Source organism: Cibotium barometz, chromosome 27, assembly GCF_041138505.1.
Source record: "Cibotium barometz isolate CiBa-2024 chromosome 27, ASM4113850v1, whole genome shotgun sequence".
Taxonomy (NCBI): domain Eukaryota; kingdom Viridiplantae; phylum Streptophyta; class Polypodiopsida; order Cyatheales; family Cibotiaceae; genus Cibotium; species Cibotium barometz.
In genome coordinates this window covers 50,027,773-50,051,202 of record NC_141072.1, presented here as the reverse complement: position 1 = coordinate 50,051,202, position 23,430 = coordinate 50,027,773, and the positions used below count along the sequence as shown (strand labels likewise).

The following is a 23,430-nucleotide window of genomic DNA, read 5'->3' as shown; positions in this document are numbered from 1 at the left end:
AGTCCGATAGAGCAAAGAAGAATCATTAACTTTCACAGTATAGGTCTCAGTATAAGCAGAACTGTCCATTTGAGGACCAAAACTGGAAAGCTGGAAAAACAAAAGGAGGCATTAAAATTACTCGGGTTCATGATCTCTTGTTTGTAGGTTATCTGACACCAGACGGTCTTCCCTTGTTTGAAAGGTTGCTTTTCTTGTCTTCAAAGCATGCAATTTTGAGCTGAGCAGAACATGATCAGCATTTTCCTTACTAGGTGATAAAACTTCACTCTGATCATGGTGACCTTTGCAAGCACCCAGCCTCCCTTTTCTTGACCTTGGTGTTCTCTTTAAAGGGAGCGATTCTTGGTCACTGTCAAAACTAGGTGTGTTGCTCTTGTTCATTGAACCACTTCTAGTGTGACTTCCACCAAGATCTTCATCTGTATGAAATTCTGCATTTTTATGCCTCCTAGAACGTTTGAAAGATAAAGGCTTGCTATCACTATCTGCATCCGAATCTCCCAACTCGCCAGATGGTGTCATTATTCTTGGTAGGACTAGTCTGTCAATAGGCTGCAGCCAAATTTGAAAACCCAACTAAACAAAAAAAATTTACAAGAATAAAAAACCAATACTTCTAAAGAGAAATGCCCCTAGCATTTACATAATATTAGGTCTCTCTAGTTGCTTCTTTGAAGGGTGGAATCCAGACTCACAAATAAGGAGCCCAAATTCAGCTTCTTCATCAAGAGAAGGCTTGCATGCAAATCAGATACATCTGGTTTGACTTTCCAATAACTGTCAAAACAGCACGCTTGTGTTGAGTATACATTGTTGCACGGTTTAAATAAAACATCTCATATACATAAACATTGCTCTGCAATAGTAAATCTGAAACAAGAAACACATTTTTTCAAACGGGACTAAAGACATAGTTCACAAGGAAAACAGAACAAAAACAAACCTTTGGGATTCGATTTGTTTGTTCAAACAAGAACTTGCCCACAAAATATATATATATATATATATATATTCATTAAGAAATATATATACCTTCATAAGGTTAGAAAAATCTGAACTTATGAATTGAGAGATTTGAGAAAGAAATAATATTGAAGAAGGACAAAGACAAACAAAGCATTTGAAAGATCAAAAATAAATAAACTAACAAACCTAGCTACTAAGGAGAGGAAATCAAATGATAATATCAAATGAAGACTTTTAATTAAGACATTAACAAAAACAAAAAAACAAACAAACAAACAAAAACAAACAAACAAAAAAACAAAACAAACCCAGAAAAAACAAAAACAAGAAAACAAAACAAAAGAATTACATAAATGAAAGAAACTTTTATTAAAAAAAACAAAAAAACAACACACACACACACACACACACACAAAAGCATACACATACTTCTTCTTAATAAGAACTTAAACCTTTTGAGCTGAGATACTAAACAACAACATAAAATAGCAAACTAGAGAACTGTAAACTCTAGACCTAAAGCACTTAAGAGCCAGAACCAAACATTCAGCTAAACTTAAAAAAAGACTTCGACTCAAAAGTGCAACCATTAACTCCAATGTTTGTCCGAACATGAAGTGTCGGTTCATCAACTCTATCATGCATAGCGTGGACAATAAGCTATGACATCCCTACTCACGTCATCAGTGCCCAAGAGTAGGTAAGACATGCTTTGTGCATATGTCTCCAAAAGACAAGGTTCATGAGAAGATTATCTTCCTATGTTAGAATTTGCATATAACAGTACTAAGCATACGAGTACAGGTTTTAGTCCTTTTTTGCTTATAAAAATATTTCAACCTAGATCACCTGTTACCGTGGGATTTTTAGGACTTCAGCATGATGCAGCGCGTACTTTTTTGCAAGACATGCAAGAAATATTACAAGTTGCGAAGGAATCTATTAGAAGTGCTCAAGACAGACAGATTTTAATCTAATAGACATCATTCACCAAGAGAGTTCTCTGAAGGAACAATGGTGTATTTGCGAGGTCCGAAAGATTCCGAGACTTTGCGGACGGGTTAATCTCCAAAATTATCCCCTAGATACTACGGACCATTTCGGATTATACGCCGGATTGGTTCAGTTGCATATGAATTGGATTTGCCTTCTCATGTAAAAATTCATCCCGTATTTCATGTCAGTAGACTTAAGGAAGTACTGGATGGAACAGATCAGTTAGTTACTCCTCAAGAAATCAGAAATGTCGAGTATATGACATTTGTGCCACACGAACTGGAAAAGATTCTTGGATTTTGTGAAAGACAATTGCGGTATACTCTCCCGGAATACAAGATCAAGTGGAAGGATCGTGTTGAGGAGGACACTACATGGGAGACATTGACTACCCTTCAGAGGGACTACCCTAGGTTTTTACTGAGCTCAGGAGTGAGCTCTTAGATTAAGGGGAGTATGTCATGTGCACAGAGTGTATCTACCGTGTGCAACACGCACACAAGACTAGCTTCGAGGCTTGGGTTTAGGGTATATTCATTAAGAAATATACCCAGCAAGATGTCATGACATGAGAGATGCTCAATTATTGATTAGCAAAATAATCTAGATTAGAAGCGGTGATTTATGACACTAAAGAATAATTAATTATGTCCACTTTATTAAGCAGCATTTTGATGCTATGGCATGTTTCTAGGAGAGTGAGCATCTACACAAATAGTGCTCCGTTGTCTCCTCTTCCCCTATCGTGTATATCCTACATATCTATGCCTCCTAGGAGATGCCATCTGCTTTGTCTCCTCTTCCACTATTGTGTATACCCTACATATCTATGCCTCCTAGAAGATGCCATCTACTCCACCAGACTCAACCCTAGATGATGTGGTGATACTCCTAGCTGGAAATGGCAATACATGTGGCATGTGGCATGTACCAATGAAGGTCCCATAATGAATCCATCATTAGAAACTCGCAAGGAGTGCTCTATGTGAAATTGGAGCATTGTGGGGAGCTTGAGTGAGACCATCTATGTATGAATTGTGTGGAGTCTTGTGAAAGGAAGGTGGATAACCTCTTGGAAGAGATTTAAAAACGGTGAGTCAAGGCTATATTGAAAGTCCAGATCATCTACACATTGTACTATTTGGTCTTACTGTTAGGTAGGAGGGCAGCTAGCCTGCACACACACACACACAACCTCAAGCACAAAGAAACGTGAGTGCTGAAAAAGATGTACTTAATAATGGTGTGAAATGAAAGTACAAGTGAGTACTAAAAAGCCTAGGGCTAAGTGTCCAACACACATAAGTGTGTTCACACGAGAAAAAAACCTGTGTCCAATCACATGGAAAAAGTGCCCGTGAGTAAGCTGGGTTCACACCTGAACTAGCCGGGAGTAGACATGACCAACAAACCCCCCTCAAGTGAATGGTGTAAACGAGTAGTAGCAGGGTGATAAAGTTGTAAATGCTACCCTGCACTATGCTCCACAATAAGAGTGAACTGCAGTGCCAATGGAAAAAGCAAGCACTATATGACGGGAAAAAGAAGAATCCCCAATGTCATAGTGCTAATGCTACAGCACAGTAGTACATAAATGCATGGCAAAGATCATGTGGACATCAACTGCATCAAATCAAGAGGCATCGCATAATACCCCCCCGAAGGCAAGTACCAGATGCCAAGCTGAACTGCATGTAATCCGCATCAATGCTCTGTAAACTGCACCAGTGAGATAAGCATAAGAAGAAGTAGCAGATTACGCATGTGTAAAGGCAACCAGATCCAGTAGTCATGCCTCTCAGACATGCAATGTAAGCTACAAGAGGGAAACTCATCAATGGAGGATCCGATGAGGAAAAATCAGCAATGGTAGGGCTGATAAAAGTAAAAATTCAGCAATGGGAAAGCTGAAAATGGGGGCTCGAGGCGGGCATCAGCCAATGCTATGAGAGGATAGGTAAACTCTCAACGATGCCATGATCAATGGCATGTATGGCAAGTGTAAAGATACATAATCCCACAATGAATAATGTACATGTGACACGTCAAAACCATGAGAGCAAGCCAACACGGGCCAAGTATGTAGAAGGCACTCCCAGTAAACATCACATGTGAGAAAGTGACAATGTCAACACTGTAGAAACAATCCCACTGCAAGAAAAAACAACATAAAAGGCATCTCCAGTAGACATCACATAAGACAAAGCATCTAGCATAGACAAGCATAAGGATCAACAAGCATAAGTGACCACCAACTGCATGTGGGCAAGTAAAATCTCCCCCTGAAATGCATCTGCCAGACAATGCATACCAAGGAGTACATACTATAGAGCATAGTCAACAAAAGCAACGGCATCAGAAGACATCTCTACAAGTGATGAAGATGTAAGGGTCAAGGCTGACACGTGTAGCCAAATTGGGCTGATCTGCACCTGTGGAAGAAGAAGCCAGCTTCTTCTTTTTTTCACTCTCAATACGCTTCCTACATTCCTCTATGGTGTGCCCTGTTTTCCAACAATAATTACAGCGCTTTTTCTTTTCAGGCTTGTCCTCTATCTTGGGAGGATCCGATGGGCTAGGCTTAGGCCCAAATCTATTCCCACGAAAGGGCGCAGCCATTGCTGGCTCACCAGACATCATGTTGTTCCTGTTGGAACGAGATTGCTCTTCACTGAGCAAGAGAGTCACAAGGTTGTCAAAAGTGACCACATTAGGTGCATTGCCGGCCAACAAACGCAAAGTGGTGCCAAATGTCTGATAAGAGTCAGGCAAATTACGCAAAACTGTCTGAACAAGATAGCCATCTGTCAAGACCTCATCAATGTCAATGAGCTGCTCTCGTAGGTCTTTCACATGCGTAAGGTACTGATCGATAGAGTCATCTTCAAGCATGCGATCAGTCTCAAGCTTGCCCCGAAGGTAAGCTACATGAGCCTCATTGCGACCTGAATACAACGCCGCCAAGGTATCCCAAGCACCCTTTGCAGTGGTGCACGAACAAATGTGCGGAATGATATGCCTGCGGCACGAGAGAGCAATCAATGCATGGGCTTGACCATCCCTAGCATCCCAAGTACGCTGCTGCTGAGTAGGAGGTGGACCTGCAGGAGGGTGAGCGGGAATCACTTCACCTTCCGTTGGAGCAGGTGCAAGAGGACCCTCCTCAGTGCCATCCACATATAGCCATACATTCTTGGAAACCAATACATGACGCATCATATAAGCCCACATAGGGTAGTTATCCCCATTGAGCTTGTCCTCTTGAGATAGCATTCCAAAGAGGTCATTATTACTGTTGGCCATGATAACACAGCAAATTTGTCACAAGTCACCACAAGTAGGCAATGCCCAGCGAAACCGTAAGAATGTGGGAGATAAATAGCAGGATAATCAATGGACTGAAAGGGAACTCCTTCACCACAAGAAATACATATGCATGTCCCAAATCTGCAAGTGTACTGCACGATGATGCAAATCTGTCAAAGTGTCCACAATGGCATACATATACTGCAACAAACCACAAATGTATACATGTGCCGTGAAAAACACAATCAGCTTCTGACACCTGTAAGAGCTGCAAGTGCTCAAATCCTGTCAAAATCAAAGGTAAATGGGTCGAATGCTGCAAAAATGGGCTCAATGTAGAAAAGCCCCAATTTTAAGGTAGCCAATTAGACCAAATCTGAACTGGATCTACACCTATAAAGTTGTCACCTGTACCAAATGCTGTAATGCCCCAAAAATTGGGGGAAATGCCCCAATGCCAAGCAAATGTGCCTGTAATACCCAAAAAATTGGGGGAAATGCCCCAATGCCAAGTAAATGTGCCTGTAATACCCAAAATTGCTTGCAAATAGTGCCAACTTTTGCAAAATCCACAAATTTCTAATGCAATTATGCACCAAATCTGCTGAAATCAATGCAAATGTGTGCCAATGTTGCAATAGCAGGCTCAATGGTGAAAAGCCCCAAATTTCAATAGACAGAATGTGCAATTTCAGGTCAGAAATTTGCAAATCCTACTAACCTTGCAGCTGGGCAGATCTGAAGGTGAAGGTGAAGTCGGCGTAGTTCTGACAGGTGCAGATCTAACAGGCGTCGTACGGCGGCGGTATAGGGCGCAGGTACAAGGCAGGCTGCAGATCTGGGCTGGATCAACACCGTGAAGGCGACGCCAGGCAAACGACGACGGCGGCGACGACGGGTAGGCGACAAATGCGACGGCGGCACAAGCGGCTGCACTACAGTCGATGACCGCACACGATGAAGGGGCGATGGCAAATCTGATAGCAAACGGCAACGGCGTGACTGAGGGTGACGGTAGCAGCGGCACACGGCGGCTGAGGGCAGTTCTATTGCAGGCAGATTGGCGAAACCCTAAAGTGCACTGCAGATAGTCAAAACCCTAACCCTAAACAAGGCAAAGTAGGCGGGAACCCTAACCCTAATGCAGGATGTGTGCAATAGGTTGAAGCTCAAGCTCTGAAGGGCAGCAGGGGGAACCCTAACCCTAACCCTAACGAGGCTCCGATACCAATGTTGGGTAGGAGGGCAGCTAGCCTGCACACACACACACACACACACACAACCTCAAGCACACAGAAACATGAGTGCTGGAAAAGATGTACTCAATAATGATATGAAATGAAAGTACAAGTGAGTACTAAAAGGCCTAGGGCTAAGTGTCCAACACACATAAGTGTGTTCACACGAGGAAAAAACTTGCTTCCAGTCTCACAGGGAAAAAGTGCATGTGAGTAAGCTGGGTTCACACCTGAACTAGCCGGGAGTGGACATCCATAGGTGCCTGCTGTTTTGGGCCTGTGGATGTACTGTATGGCTGCGCCTATGGCTGTAGGGACTGCTGAACTGCTGCGTTGGAGAACCAGGGTTGGCTGAAGCAAAACACAAGTACTCCAAGGGCTGGATGAGACTAGTCTAGGGCTAAAGGCAAGGGTACTCCTAGGGCTAAGGAGGAAAGCTCTTAGCACACTGAAGACTGAATGGGAAACTAAGCCCTATGCAAGCCTATTTATACTAGATAGGGGTTGGTCAAGTTGGCTGGTCATAATTTAATAAACTTTATGTTTATAAATGACAATAAATGCTTAAATAAATACCATAAAATATGGAAAAAATACCAAATAAATCCAAGTAAATTCCCTAAGGCTTCTGGGATGTTCTAAATGATGCTCAGGCATATAAATGCATATTATGCAGGATGCAGAGTGCTTTCTGATGCAAACCCTAAGGCTTCTACTGACTCTACATGCATGAATGATTCTCTCCAAGTGGGTTAAGAGACTTGACTGACTGACCGACCCGCTAAGACTGAGGAATGACCTACGTAGCTCGTGCCTGACTTATCCTGGTCTGAGGATGTACAATGGGGTCGCGGCGTACGACAAATATCATCCTACTGGGTTCTAATAATGTACAAATGTTGCACTGCTGATGATGAGCCAGTTTGTCACCATGCACTGAGTGCAGAGTGCATGTGACATTCCCTCCTGCTTAGCTAGGCGGCAGGTTCATGGCTTCCAAGTAGTCCGCCAACAACTGGGGGTACTCCTAGAAGAACTACTCGTCTAGCCATATGGCTTCGTGGGTACCTCAATCTCGGAATTTCGTATAGAACTGACGTATCTGTCGACCGAAACCATGCTTCCATCGATGAAGAAGGATCTGCTCGGGCTCAATAACTTCTGCTTCGTCTACCACGTCTGGCTGTTGTTCATATGAAACATCAAACACTTCTGGACCAACATATGGTTTTAGCCAAGAAACATGGAAAACATCATGCATTGTCCAACTGGTAGGCAACTTTAACTTCATGGAGATATCACTTAACTTCTTAACTATTGGAAAAGGACCAAAACTATGGAATGAAAGCATGGGACAACGTTTGCCCACTTGTTTCAATCTCTGTTTCATGATACGCAAATAGACCCAATCCCCTTCCTTGAAGTGGACATCTCGTCTAGACTTATTTGCTTGTCTGCTATATGCTTCCTGAGCTTTGGTCAAGCAGTCCTTGACTAACTCAATGCTCTTGGAAAATGCTTCCGTGGTTTTATTAGCCTCTAAAGATGGAGACACCATTCTCGTCAAAAGAGAAGGAAAATGGCGACCAAAGGCTGCTTCATATGAAGTCCGTCCGACACTAGATGAATGAGTGTCGTTCAAGATAGCTTGGACCAATGGAAAATAATGTTTCCATTTAGACTCCTGGTCATCACTGTATGGCTTGAGAACATCAAAGGCCAACTGGTTATAAATTTATGTTTGGCCATCTGTCTTCGGATGGAATGCACTAGACAATTGCAACTTAGTTCCAAAGTTTTCAAATAATGCCCTCCAGAAATGCGAGGTAAACTTGGAATCTCTATCTGATGTTATGGTGCTAGGCAAACCACAAACTGGATACCAATGCTTGAGAAACAGATGGGCTACGTCCTCAGCTGTGGCCGTATGCTTGCATGGGATGAGCATGCAGAATTTACTAAAGCGATCCACAATGGTAAAACACTGAGTGTTACGGGATCCGGTGAATGCTGGTAGAGGCCCTACAAAGTCCATAGATATGTCGATGAAAGGTCCGTCGGGGATAGGCAAAGGTTGAAGTAAACCAACCTTCTTTGTATGGGAAACCTTGACTTTTTGACAAATCTTACAGGCTTGTACATGTGCATAGACATCAAGCCTCATCTTTGGCCAATAAAAGGACCGTTCTAATTTCTCGAGGGTATTGTTGATACCCCTATGTCCTCCAACTAAGGAGTCATGGGCATCATGGAGAAGAGCGGAACGCTTTTCCCGAGTAATACAGAGACGGTTCTTGTAGAACAACCAACCGTTTTGTACTGAATAGTGGCTAGGCTCAGAATTGAGGACCAAACTGTACTGAGTACCAAACTCAGGGGAGTCGACATATTGGTCTTTCATACTATCTAAGTCCTTCCCCGTGATTTCGAGAATGGTAGATTCTTGGACTACCTGGATGCTAGACTTTTGACTAAGAGCATCTGCTAACTGGGTTATGCTTACCAGGAGGATTTGAGAGAGCAACTCATCAATGTGGATGAGATTATTCCTGAGACACAGCTTGTGTCCACCATCTTGAACTCTTTGCCAAGATCTTACTTGGCTTTTCATACCTCTTTGAACCTCAGCATGAGGAATGCTGTTGAACCCCATAAGTATCACGAACTTGTTGCTCTCTTGCTACAAGAAGAGCAAATCACAAAGAATATGAATATGAACACAAGTACTGAACAAGCATTTACTACTATAGGTCAAAAAGGGAAAGGCAAATCTCAGCCAAAGAGTTCAAATCAGAATTCAGGTGATGGTGGTTCATCTCAGGATACCAAGAAAGGTGATGGACAGCCCAAGAAGAAGGAAAAATGCCATTACTGTAAGAAGCCAGGTCACTACATCACAGAGTGTAGAAAGAGGATTGCCAAAGAGAAGGCAAAGGAATCTGGGATGTCTGTAAATGATGCCTCTAAAGCTCCTCCGGAGACTGCTTCTTTTGTTGAGGACAGGGATTACTGTTTCTATACATGCAGCTATGATGCCTCTTGGTCTTCACAGGCACTCAATATGACAGAGCATGCATGTACTTGGTATTTTAATAGTGGTGCTTCAAAGCATATCACATCTCGCAGGGATTTGTTTTGTCATGTAGGCCCTGCCCCTGTTGGCAAAACTGTTCAGTGTGCCAATAATGCTTCATATCCAGTTCGTGGCATTGGGGAGATTCAGCTCACAGCCATTGATGGCTCTATTCTTCGCCTTACAGATGCCTTATATGTACCAGGGATTAAGAAGAATTTGTGAAGGATGTATTTTGGGAAAAATGCATCGGTTTTCCTTCCCACGTGATCAGGCTCTACGAGCAACTGCAAAGTTGCAGCTTATACACAGTGATCTTTGTGGTCCCATGCAGACGAAGTCATTAGGAGGTTGCTTCTATTTTGCTACATTTATTGATGACTTCTCTCGTATATGCTGGGTCTATCCATTGACACAGAAATCACAGGTATATAATGCATTTTTGGCCTTTGTAGCACTTGCTGAAACAGAGTCAGGATGCAAGGTTAAGACTCTCCATTCTGACCGAGGGGGGGAATATATGTCACACATGTTGAATTCCTTTCTTGAGAGTAGAGGTATCAAACATCAGTATACTACTCCTTATACTCCACAGCAGAATGGGGTTGCAGAAAGGAAGAATCGGTCACTCATGGAGATGGCCAGATGTATGTTAAAGGCAAAGAAGCTACCACATATCTTTTGGGTGGAGGCTGTTATGTGTGCTTGTCATATTTTGAATCGATGTCCCACAAAGGCATTGGTTTCCATTACTCCTTTTGAGGCTTGGCATGGCCGCAAGCCTTCGGTATCACATTTTCGTACTTTTGGGTGTCTTGCATATGCACACATACCCAAAGAGTTGAGGAGGAAGTTGGATGATAAAGCCACAAAATGCATTTTTGTTGGGTATAGCCGTGAGAGCAAGGGCCACCGGTTATATGACCCACTATCCAAGAAGATATTCACTAGTCGGGATGTCATTTTTTATGAAAAATTAGAAATATCCATGGCTGGTTATGATGCAAATCAGTCTGAAAATGATGTATTTGAAGGTCTACTACCTATGGAGTTTCATTCCACAGTTGGTGATCCAACTCATGAGGGTACAGGACAGCCAGCCAATCATGAAGGTGGTGCAGAAATTCAGCAGCAAATTGAGCCAGAAGTTGAGCCAAATATGGGGCAGCAGGCACCACAAGTCAGACACATACCTAGATGGTATTTGAGGACATTACAGGACAGCCATCTAGAGGGTCCTCTTGCTGGTCGTACTCGTAGGGAGACAAGGACCAATGAGCATGCACACATCATGGATTTGAATATGGTTATGGCAGCCAGTTTACAGGATGATGATGAGCCTGATTCATTTGTGGATGCACGAGACAATGTGCATTGGAATAAAGCCATGCAGGATGAGCTTGATTCTATTAAAAGGAATCAAACATGGGATTTGGTTGATCTGCCCAAAGGCAAGAAAGCCATTGGTACTAAGTGGGTCTGTAAGTTGAAAATGTGTGGGAGAAACAGGAATTAGGGTTAGGTTAATTCATGTGTGGGAGACATACACAGAGAGAACAAGGGAGAGAGAGAGAGAGAGAGAGTTGTGGGGATAAGTCAACTCATCATGAGTGTGTGACTCCCCTATCACACATGTATATTGCACTAGTACACATAGTGCACTTAGTACATTAACAGTACTAAGTGTACTATGTACTATAACTTATGGGCTTGTACACACTATAAGGGTGGGCATTATGCCTTTACCCAACAACCTCCCACTTAAAGGCAAAGTGCCCTTAAATGAAGGAAAAGAAAAAATCAGCATGTACATGATAATATACAAGGCCATATCAAGGCTGAAACTGGCCTCATCCAATGCCCATCAAGTGTCTGCAATGAGCAAACGGCTCCGGAGGCAAACTCTTTGTCAACAGATCAGCCGGGTTGTCATCCGTGTGAATCTTAACAAGCTGAATTTGCTTGTTCTCTATCACCTCTCTGATGAAGTGATACTTCACATCCACATGCTTCGTCTTTGCATGAAAGACAGGGTTCTTTGCCAACTGGATGGCACTCTGACTGTCACAATGCAACAATGGAATATCCCCTGTATATCCCAAATCAACCACTAACCGAGATAGCCATAATGCCTCCTTGCAAGCCTCTGTGGCTGCAATATACTCGGCCTCTGTAGTAGATAAGGCAGTGCACTTTTGCATCCTGGATATCCATGACCCAGCACCTCCTGTGAATGTAAATACATAACCGGTAGTAGACTTCCGGTTATCTGGATGACCGGCATAATCCGAATCCGTGTAACCATGCACTAATGCATCCTGTTTGCCAAAGCAAATGCACATATCCTGTGTGCCCTTCAGGTATCTCATGACACCTTTCATTGCTTCCCAATGCTTCTTGCCAGGGTTGGCCATGTATCTAGAAACCACTCCCACTGCAAATGCAATGTCCGGCCTAGTAGCAACCATGGCATACATGAGACTGCCACAAGCTGAAGCATACGGAATCTTGGCCATATCAGCCCTGTCTCTATCCGACTGTGGGCTGTCCATAGCACTGAGTTTCACATATGGAGGCAAAGGAGTACTAGTCTTCTTCCCCCCGTCCATATTGAACCTCTCCAAAACTTTGCCAATGTATTCCTTCTGAGACAAATACAACACATGCTGATTTCTGTCCCGAAGTATCCGCATACCCAAAATGTGATTTGCATCACCCAAATCCTTCATATCAAAGGTTTGATGCAGCCTCTGCTTCAAGGCATCCATCTCTTTACGAGATTTCCCGGCAATCAACATATCATCAACATACAAGATGAGGATCAATAGACTGCCATCCAAAGCTTTCTTGGTGTACAAGCAGTGATCTATGTCACTTCTCCTGAATTTCTGGGATTTCATAAATGTATCAAATTTATGATACCATTCCCTTGGTGCCTCTTTGAGCCCATAAAGACTCTTTTTCAGCTTGCATACAAGCTTCTCCTTTCCACTCACTGCATAACCCTCTGGCTGTTGCATATATATCTCCTCATGGAGATCACCGTGAAGAAAAGCAGTCTTCACATCCATCTGAATCAAGTCCAGATCATCATGCGCAACCAAAGCTAACACAGCTCTAAGTGTGGTCATTTTGACCACTGGAGAGAAGATCTCCTCAAAGTCCACACCATATTCCTGCTTGAAGCCCTTAGCCACTAACCTGGCTTTGTATCTTGGCTTTGCATCTGGTGCAACTTTGAGCCTGTAAACCCACTTGCATGGCAAAACCTTCTTGCCTGCAGGCAAATGCACCAACTTCCAAGTTCCATTTTTGTGCAGAGAATCCATCTCTGACTTCATGGCACGCACCCAAAGAGCCTTGTCTGCCCTCTGTAAAGCCTCTTTATAACATGAGGGCTCCCCACAGTCAGTAAGCATCAAGTAGTCAACCCCTGGAACAAACCTGTCAGGGGCTCTGGAGGGTCTAGTGGACCTCCGTACCCAATGACCATCATTTGCAGGTTGGTGTCCAGCCTGCATATCACCCATTGGTGGCTCCTGTTCCATGCCATAAGGCTGAAAAATCATGCCCAGTATCTCCTCTAACTGTGGTATATCCATAGGGATATTTTCTGCCATCTCTGGCTGTCCATTTGGACCATTTTCAGCACCATTTAAGGGCTGGTTTTGTTGCTGTAATGGCTGATTTACAGCCCTTGGTTGTTGTCCATGATGTCCATCATCATCAAAGATGACTCTGCCAGGCTCCTGTTGCCTTGCAGGCTCCTTATACATGCATGTTTCATCAAAAATGACATCATTGCTGCGTATAATCTTTCTATTCACGGGATCCCAAAGTCTATACCCCATTTCACCTCTGTCACCATATCCTAGGAATATGCATTTGTGAGACTTAGGATCAAGTTTGGTGCGCATTTCCCTGCGTATGTGCACGTACGCAACGCAACCAAACACTCTCAAGTGCTTGTATGACGGAGGCTTCCCTGTCCATACTTCCTCTGGCACTTTCCCACCAAGCCTCGTGTTAGGTGACCTATTTATAAGGTGAACGGCTGTCATAACAGCTTCAGCCCAAAAACCATGAGCATGTGACAACATAGAACGGACCTTCTCCTGAATGGTCCTGTTCATCCTCTCTGCTGTCCCGTTTTGTGGAGGATCATAAGGAGTAGAGAGCTCCCTCTTGATGCCTTTAGCATCACAAAAGTCCTGAAACTGTTTGGACATATACTCTCCACCATTGTCGGAACGCAAAGCCTTCAGTGTTTTGCCAGTTTGATTCTCAACAAGAGCAACAAACTTCTGAAACACTGAGAATGTATCACTCTTCAAACAAAGAGGATAAACCCACACCTTACGTGTGGCATCATCAATAAAAGACACAAAATATTTTGCCCCTCCCAAAGAAAGCTGAGGCATCTCACATACATCTGTATGCACAAGCTCTAACTGAGCATCTTTCTGTCCAAGAGCTTTCTTGTGGGGACACTGTAGTTGCCTACCATATATACAATGCTCACAAAACTGAAAACTTGAAAACTTTAGAGAAGGCAAGTAACCCAAACGAGACAATTGCTCCTTTCCTTTGACACTCATGTGTCCCAACCGGCTATGCCACATAGAGATTTCCGGCAGCTCGGTTGCATTTACATTAGCATGGTGACAAGCACCTGCATGCATAAAGTAAAGAGTGTCCACCTTAGAGCCTCTGGCAACAACCAGTGAGCCCTTACTAATTTTCCACTTTCCACGACCAAATGTGGTAACATAATCAGCATCATCAAGCTGTCCAGTAGAAAGCAGGTTCTTCTTGATCTCAGGCACATGCCTGACATCATGGAGCATAAGTTGTGAGCCATCTGAAAACACAAGCCTCACATCACCTCTGCCAAGAATCTTGCATGCATGGTTATCACCCAAATAAACCACTCCTTCATTGCCAGCAGTATACCTGACAAACAAGTCTCTGCAACCTGTGACATGAAAGGAGGCACCTGAATCAATGATCCATGAGTGCATACCATGACCACCTGTAAGAAGTGAATGGGCATCAAGTGAAGACGTAAATAGGACCTCATCCTCACTGCCACCTGCATGTGACACATTGATTTCTTCAATCTTGACTCCACTTTTGCCCTTTGGCTTTACATCTTTGGCTTCATCTTTCTCTTTGTCTTTGCCTTTTCCCTTTTCCTTTTGAGCATTTTTCCATTTGTAGCATTGCTTTTTAATGTGTCCCTTTTTGCCACAATAATGGCATTCCAAATCCTTTTTGGAGCGAGACTTGCTCCTTCCCCTTTCTTGGCTTTTTCCCCTTTGCTGGGATCTCCCACGTGCATTCATTGCATTGGACTTTCCAACAGAGTTGTTTTTCCTGTTCATCTCTTCTTGAAGAAGAGCACCCTCAACATCTGCATATGACAGCATAGCATGCGAATTGCTAGTGGCTGTCCTGAATGTGTCCCAACTCTCTGGCAAAGTGCATAACAGAAAAGTGGCTTTGAACTCATCGTCCATTGCCAACTTTTGATTAATGACCTGGCTGACTATACCATTAAACTCATTTAGATGGGCTGTCATAGACGCCCCTTCCTTCATCTGAAGACCTATGAGTTTCTTCAACCAATACACTTTGCTTGAGGCACTTTGTTGGGCATACAAGTCCTGCAATCTCTGCCACATTCCCCAAGCTGTCTTCTCTTCACGAATGCTGAAAAGTAATGAGTCTGACACAGACAACATGATAGTAGATCTTGCCAGCTCATCCATATCTTCCCACTCTTCAGCAGTAAGAGAAGCGGGCATTACACCCCTTTCTTTGATAGGTTTGTGCTGCTTTTTTTGGAGCAACACATTGTAGCACTGGGTTTGCCAAATATCATAATTATGCGAGCCTTCAAGCTTCTTGATGTGAAGCAATGAAGAGCTCTCACCTGTGGTTGCCATAGCAATATGCAACCTGTCAATGCCTGACTCCCTGCAAAAATGTGCAAACACTGCACCAAAAGCACACAAAGTGCTCACAGTTTTTCTCCCAAGCTTTATCTCCCACTGCGGAAGCAAGAATGCAACTTTTCTCCCACTTTATGTGATGAAATCACCAAAATCTGGTTGCTGCAGATTTTGGACAGCACCTTAAATGTGCTCTGTTGCCCTTCCAAAGTACTGTACAGCAGTACCAAGTGCTCACCAATGATGTACCAAACCTGTACCGGCAAGTACAGCAGCTGAAATTGAACCTTTTGGTCACTCAAAACAATGTACAGCCATGCCAAAACTTGCACAAAGCTGTGCCAAATCTGTACCAACAGGTACAATAGCAATAAATGCTCTCCTGGCTGTCCAAATGAGTAAAAATCAGACTTTTACAGTCCCGTACACTGCATAAAACAGTCCCGAACAGAAATTGGGCAAAAGCCCCTTGACTGCAAGTTGATTTTTGAGGATTCAAGGCATAAATGTCTTGCCTGCTGCTTTGCCAAGCTTAACAAGCATACAAACTTGAAAAGCCCCTTGATTTAAGATCAATTTCTGATCATACATGGTACATTGACGCACATGAAGGCATCCAGAGTGTTCACGATGCTTCCCCCTGGCCACATATACATCAAATACATGAAAGCCCCTTGATTTACAGGCACATTGAGTGCTTGTAAGGCATCAACACATTATCCACAGCATCAAATGCGATTGCCTGCATGCAAATCAACCAAATCGGCACAAAAGTCCCTTGGTTTAAAACATGCCAACATAGACAATTCTTCAATGAAGCACAGAAGGCCACGATTTCCTTAGAACGTAGCTCGCTGAAGCTCCCGCCTCCACCCTGCACTGTGCCCGCCTGTTCGCCCCCCCTCCCTCTGTCGCCTGTTCGCCCCCCACCTCTCCGCCTGTTCGCCCCTCCACCCCCCGCCTGTTGCGCCCCCTCCTGCCTCGCTGCTGCGCCTCCCCCCTCCTAGCCGCCTCTTCGTCTATCCCCCCCCCCCCCCCTCTTCGCCTGTTCGCCCCCCCTCCCCTTTGTCGCCTGCTCGCCCCCCACCTCTGCGCCTGTTCGCGCCCGCCTCCCTTCAGCAGCGCCCCGCCTCCCCTCCCTTTCGCTTTGTTGCCGCCCCCCCCTTAGGGCTTCTCCTTCGCTTTCGCCCCCTCCCTCCTCTTTCGTGTTTTTTTTCACCCCCAGGGGGTTTTGTTTTTGTTTTTCTTCATTTTCATCCGGTCTTCCGCCTCTTTGTGTGCAGCCCGCTTCTTGCAGGTTTTCCGCTTTTCGCCTCGCCTTCGCCTGAGCTTCAGACTCTGATGGAGACTCCTCCCGCCTCACCTCAGAGGGACTCATCCGCAGCCCCCTCGCCCGCCCCCGAGGACATCCCCATCAGGCTTTCTCTTTCGCCGGAAGAGGAAGCGAGCCTCACCGCAGAGGTGGAACGCCTCCAGGCTCATTCCACCATCTGCCGTATAGTCGGCACTCGCCCCAGCAGAGGGGAGATCAGGGATCTTCTTCAGGCTCGCCTTCTTGCAGATGTGGGCAAGATCCTGGATGTACAGCTCCTGGGCCGGGGCCATTATCAGATCGAGTTCGAGGCCGCCCAGAGCGTTGCCAAGGTCCTTGCCATGAGCCCTCTGGACATCAGGGGTGCTCGGGCTTTCGTCAGACCTTGGCAGCATGGATTTGACCCAGCAGCGGCGGAGCAGGGAGAGCGCCTCTTCCATATTACAGTTTGTTTCCCTGGTCTCAGCCGGGAGTATCTTCCGCTCCTCTCCAGGCTCGGAGCATTGGTGGGCTCGGTACTAGAGACGGGCCCCTCAACAGCTTCAGTGGTGGCCAGAGCAGCTGGGCTACCTTCGGTTAGAGTGTTGGTGTCTGACATCTCCTCCCTTCCTAAGGTCATTCAGCTACCTAGGATAGGGGGGGGGTGGATAGATCAGAGAGTGGAGTTCTCGGGGCTCCCGAACCAGTGCTTCATTTGCAGGCAGGTCGGTCATCTGGCCAAGGCCTGCCCTCGCAGGAGACCTCGACCCTCACCACAGCAGCAGGCTACTGATGGCCCGCCCACAGATTCGGCTCGGTAGGCTGCCTCAGGGACGCCTGCTCAGGCCACAGAGACCTCGGAGTGGCAGCCTGGACAGGGGCGCCGCCGAGGGAGACAGCCACAGCAGCACGCCCAGAGACCGCTGCAGCAACAGCAGCCACAGTCTCAGCCTCACTGGGTTCCCGTGAGGAACAGCTTTGCTCCCCTTCAGGAGGAGACCCCTGCAGCGACCGAGGACCAGCAGATGCCAGCTCCCCCTCCTTCACCCCCCCCACCCCCGTCCCCTCCCACCGCCTCGCTTCCACCTTCGCCTCCTCCCGCCCCCGCTCCGGTTTCGGCAGCGGCTCCCTCTCCACCTCCTTCGCCTCCCCCTCCTCCCCCTCCGCCCGCCTCACCTTCCCGGGAGACCCGGGCAGTTCCCTGGCGCTCACCTGCAGTCCGGAGAGCGCTGAGCACTGACCTCGCTCGAGCATCACAGAGGAGACCTATGCCGATTAGGGCCTCACGGATTTCATCTATCCGCAGTCGGCTGAGTCGCCTTGGCATTAGACAGCGCTCGGAGGCCTTTGATTATACCTTTACACGGCTTTTTGGAGCAGAGGGTCCCCATGAGCCAGCACCCATTCGAGTTTATGTAGTGATACCTCCCGCCCGCGGCGGGGAGGAGGCACTAGACTCAGCGGTGGCCTTCTCGTTCCCTCTATGTGGACCTTGTGATCGGGAGTGGACTCTAGAGCTCGCTCTCAGCACTTTGAAGACTCAGGCAGTTGAGTTTTCTCACCACATGAGCGATCTGGAGGTTACAGATGTGATAGGCCGACTTTGGGAGTTGGCTCATTTTTTCTTGGATCCCGGGAGTGTGGATACCTCAGGGATTCGGCATTTGGTCGTGCGCATAGTGGCAGACTTGGCACGTGACCCTGGATATGTGAGTATACACGAGGTTTCTCTGTCAGAGCAGGAGGCAGTCGCCATGGGCCACAACCACTGGCGCCTGATCCGGGATTCTTGCAGTACACCGGGTGGGCAGATTCGCAGCCGTTCGGATGGGGACTACTCTCCATCCAAGCCGCTTGCGAAGGCCCGCCGTACGGCTGAGACAGCATCCACCTCAGCAGGGCATCCATGAGGATCATCTCATGGAATGTACAGGGCCTTGGCGGAGCACACTTTATACGCTATCGAGGTTGCTTGAGGCAAGAGCTTCAGAGATGCCTGGTTGGTGGCAGCATTGACATTTTGATGATGCAGGAGCACCACTTGGGTGAGAGCAGGATCCGGAGATATGGTTCGGTGATGCCTGGTAGATGGGACACTTTTTGGTCTGCAGGGTTTGGTCCTTTGGGTGGACAGGGAGGAGTATGCATGGTTATTGCAGATGTATGGCGGCAGGCCATTGTGGATCGAGGGATCATTGTGCCTGGTAGAGCACAGTATGTCATTCTGAGGATGCATGATGAGCTATTGGGTGTGCTCAACATCTATGCGCCCAATCATGCTAGTGCCAGAGCAGAGTTCTGGACTCAGGTTACAGATGCATTGCCAGAGGCCGCACATTGGTGTGTTGGGGGAGACTTCAACATGCTTGAGGACCCGGCAGATAGGGTGGGAGGCACAGTCATGTTACAGTGCACGGCACGGAGCTTGCAGCTTGGGACCGGTTTTGCATGTCACTGAGGATCACTGATGCATGGCAGCATGGGGCTTTCTCCCGGTCTCAGGACAGTCTTAGTTTCTCTCGTCGGATCGCCGGCAGGGAGGGACTAATCTATCACGGATTGATCGCTTTTATGTGGGCGATTGGTTAGGGGAGCGAGGGGGCTCCGTCGGCATTCTCGCTGGCACCTCATTTTCAGATCATGCGCCAGTTATATTGACATTGGAGGAGGGGACACGGGCGCCCAGCTTGCAGTTGAGGATCCCAGAGAGGGTACTTGCAGATCCCAGTCTCGCTGAGGACATTGAGAGGATTTGGCATGATAGTCAGTGCTCTGACCAGGATGCAGCGGGCCAGTGTGCCCAGGGACTCGTTGATCTTAGCTCTTTTCTGCATGCTGCAGCTTTGATACGACTGGGAGAGATTCGCGAGCAGGAGCAACGGCTGAGACGCAGCCTTGCTTCGCTACAGCGCCTTCAGGAGCAGCAGCCTGCATGTGAGTGGGTGGCGTCCCAGCTGAGCCAGGCACGCCAGGAGGTTAGAGAGGTAGAGGAGCAGAGACATGAGTTTTACTATCGTCGTCAGGCCTCTCAGTGGACGCAGCTTGGTGATAGAGTGACTGGGGAGTTTTTTGAGATCACTGGACCCCGTCATGCGCGAGCAGGAGTCCGCCAGCTTGGTAGACCGGATGGATCGGTAGCTACTGAGCTCGGGGAGATCAGAGCCATTGCCACTGCTTTTTATAGTGACCTGCTTTCAGCGGAGCCAGCCACTGAGGATCGAGATGTTTGCAGACAGACTGTGTGGGCCCATGTGCAGAGGAGGGTCACAGACCATATGCGTACAGTTCTAGGTGCGCCTCTGTCAGAGATTGAGCTTGCCGAGGCCTTGAGGGTCCTGCCGCGACATAGTTGCCCAGGGGAGGACGGACTGACGCCGGCCTTTTTTATGCGCTATTGGGACCTTTTGGGGCCAGGCCTCCGCAAGGGCTTTCAGCATGTTTTGGACACTGGGGTGATGCCGCAGAGCTTTTCAGAGGGCTTGATCTATCTTATCCCCAAGGGGGAGGGAGGAGGCCTATTACGATCCTCAATACTGTCTACAAGGTCTTAGCAAAGGCCTTGAGTTTGAGGATCCAGCCCTTCCTGGGGGAGTTGATTCATGCTACTCAGACAGGATTTGTCAAGGAGCGCAGTATCCTTGACAACATCTTTACTTTCTGGGAGGCGACGGCCCGAGCTAGATTTCTTGGCGAGGACTTGGTCGTGATGCTTCTCGATTTTGAGAAGGCATACGATAGAGTTGATTGGGGATTCTTAGAGGGCACTATGCTTCGCCTGGGCTTTGAGCCAGGATGGATCAGAGGGGTGGCAGCTCTGTATTCCACAGCTCGCAGCCAGGTGCTGATTGCAGGAGGACGGGGGCCGAGTTTTGAGCTGACCAGATCAGTCCGTCAGGGGTGTCCTCTCGCCCCTTTCCTTTTTCTCTTCTTTGCGGAGGCTATGAGTATGTATTTGACGGCAGAGGAGGTTGGTTTGAGAGGACTTCAGCTCCCAGTCCGGGGGGAGGATTTGCTTGATGCTGAGTTTGCAGACGACACGGGCTTATTTTTGCATGGCCAAGAGGCCAATCTTATTCGGGCTGAGCAGTCGCTCCAGGTTTTTAGTGCAGCTTCGGGAGCATTGATCAATTGGCGCAAGACAGTGGCCTTTTGGATCAGTAGTGCTCCCACTCCGGCATGGAGCCCGGACCCCGGTTTTAGATGGATTCCTCCAGGCACAGCAGTGCGGTATTTGGGATGCCAGATTGGCCTCGATTTGTCACCTGAGCAGCAGATTGCCCCGCTTCTTCTGAGCATTCGGAAGAAGCTATTGTATTGGAGTACAGCTCGACTATCTGAAGACTTTGAAGGATTAGGGTTAGGGTTTTCACAAGCTCAAACAGGCGTGGAAATCAAGAGATGAAGGAACACGACTCCCAATATGCTTGAATGAATAAAAGTAAAGTACAAGCCACATGATAGTGACCCCTAAAGGATAAGTGTTCACATGACCGGCCATAAATGTGCCGGGTGGACCAAAACACTTATAACCTGCATATAAGTGAAAATGAACTAAACTGGGGGAAAAAACCTCCACTAACTGAAGTAAAAAGTGCCCCAGTAACCTACTAATGATCACTAGCACTCCTCTGGGTGCATACACAGCATAAAACCCAACAAACCCCCCTGGAGTGATATGTGATCGCTGTACATCATCCACCAAAAGGAAACAAATTCAAAGCATTGCGGAATGCTTCAAATTTCGGACGTGGTAATGCCTTGGTGAAGATGTCTGCCACATTCTGATCTGTAGGACAGTAGATCAGACTGATATCTCCTGCCTGGAGTCTCTCCCGAACAAAATGATAGTGAATCTCAATGTGTTTCGTGCGAGCATGAAACACAGGATTCCTGGCCACAGCAATGGCACTCTGACTATCAATATAGATAGGTGTAGGCTCCTCCACTGAAATATCCATATCAGTCATAAGACGACGCAGCCAAACACACTCAACAGTAGTAGTGTAGGCTGCTCTGTACTCTGCCTCACAAGATGAAGTGGCCACCGTGGTCTGTTTCTTGCTTAGCCAAGAAATGCATGAAGCGCCAAGGAAGAAACAATTCCCACTAGTGGAATGTCTGGTATCAAAATCACCAGCCCAATCTGAATCACTGTAAGCATGTAACTGCATGTCACCCCCCTCAGGATAAAGCAACCCAAGAGACAAGGTACCCTGCAAATAACGGAATACACGCTTCACAGCTTGCCAATGTGACAACCGTGGGCTGTGCATGAATCTGCTCAACTGAGAGACTGCATACTGAATATCTGGCCTTGTATTACACAAGTATATGAGGCACCCAACAGCCTGAGCATATGTAGTGGCATCAAAGGAAACACTGTCATCTTGTAGTGACAGTTTCATCCCAGGCTCCATAGGAGTACTAATAGGCTTGCAATCCTGAAATTTAAACTTCTCCAGAAGTTTAGCAACATAACGTGATTGCAACAACCCAATGCCTCTGTTATCCTGCACAAACTGTATGCCCAAATAGTAATGTACAAGGCCCAAGTCAGACATGTCAAATGTCTGTTGCAGTATCTCTTTAAATGCTGCAATTTTGTCATCATTTGATCCCATGAGCAAGAGATCATCCACATAAAGACTGATGACCAGCAGATCTGTCTCTTCTTTCTTCACATACAAAGTGGCCTCTGATGGACTGTTCACAAATCCCTGAGTGAGTAGAAAAGCATCTATTTTTGCATACCAAGCTCGAGGAGCTTGTTTCAAACCATACAAGGCCTTTTTCAGCCTGCATACTTTCCTCTCATGACCATGTTCTGCAAATCCCATGGGCTGAAATACATAAACTTCCTCCTCGAGGTCCCCATGTAGGAATGCAGTCTTTATGTCCAACTGGTGAACAACCCAACCACGATGTGCAGCCAATGCAATGACACACCTAAGTGTCGACATACGGGATGTAGGAGCAAATGTCTCCTCATAATCAATGCCCTTCTTCTGTGCATAGCCCTTTGCAACTAGACGGGCTTTGTACCTGTCAATGGATCCATCTGCATGTCTTTTCAACTTGTAGACCCATTTAGTACCAATGGCTTTCTTGCCTTTGGGCAGATCAACCAAATCCCATGTTTGATTCTTTTTGATAGAATCAATCTCATCCTGCATGGCTTTGTTCCAATGCACATTATCTCGTGCATCCACAAACGAATCAGGCTCATCATCATCCTGTAAACTGGCTGCCATAACCAGATTCAAATCCATGATGTGTGCATGCTCATTGGTCCTTGTCTCCCTACGAGTACGACCAGCAAGAGGACCCTCTAAATGGCTGTCCTGTAGTGTCCTCAAATACCATCTAGGTATATGTCTGACCTGTGGTGCCTGCTGTCCCATGTTTGGTTCAGCTTCTGGCTCATTTGGCTGCTGAATTTCTGCACCACCTACATCATTTGCTGGCTGTCCATTACCCTCATGAGTTGGATCACCAACTGTGGAATGAAACTCCATGGGTAGAAGACCTTCAAATACATCATTTTCAGCCTGATTTGCCTCATAACCAGCCATGGATAATTCTGATTTTTCATCAAAAATCACA

At 46.4% G+C, this 23,430-nt stretch overlaps 1 protein-coding gene across 4 annotated transcripts in view; it reads right to left on the bottom strand.

The window, feature by feature from the left end:
- LOC147623488 (protein ENHANCED DOWNY MILDEW 2-like) overlaps positions 1-23,430 on the bottom strand; it is a 69,366-nt gene that overhangs the window by 19,139 nt on the left and 26,797 nt on the right. For all 4 annotated transcript variants that reach the window (XR_015269387.1, XM_086821652.1, XM_086821651.1 and 1 more), the window contains 2 exons: positions 699-780; positions 122-555 (listed from right to left, as the gene is read on the bottom strand). Coding sequence is in view for 3 of the 4 variants with exons in the window: in XM_086821652.1 (XP_086677778.1) it covers positions 122-555; positions 699-780 (516 nt within the window). In the remaining variant the exon portion in view is untranslated. The remainder of the gene's footprint in view (positions 1-121; positions 556-698; positions 781-23,430) is intronic.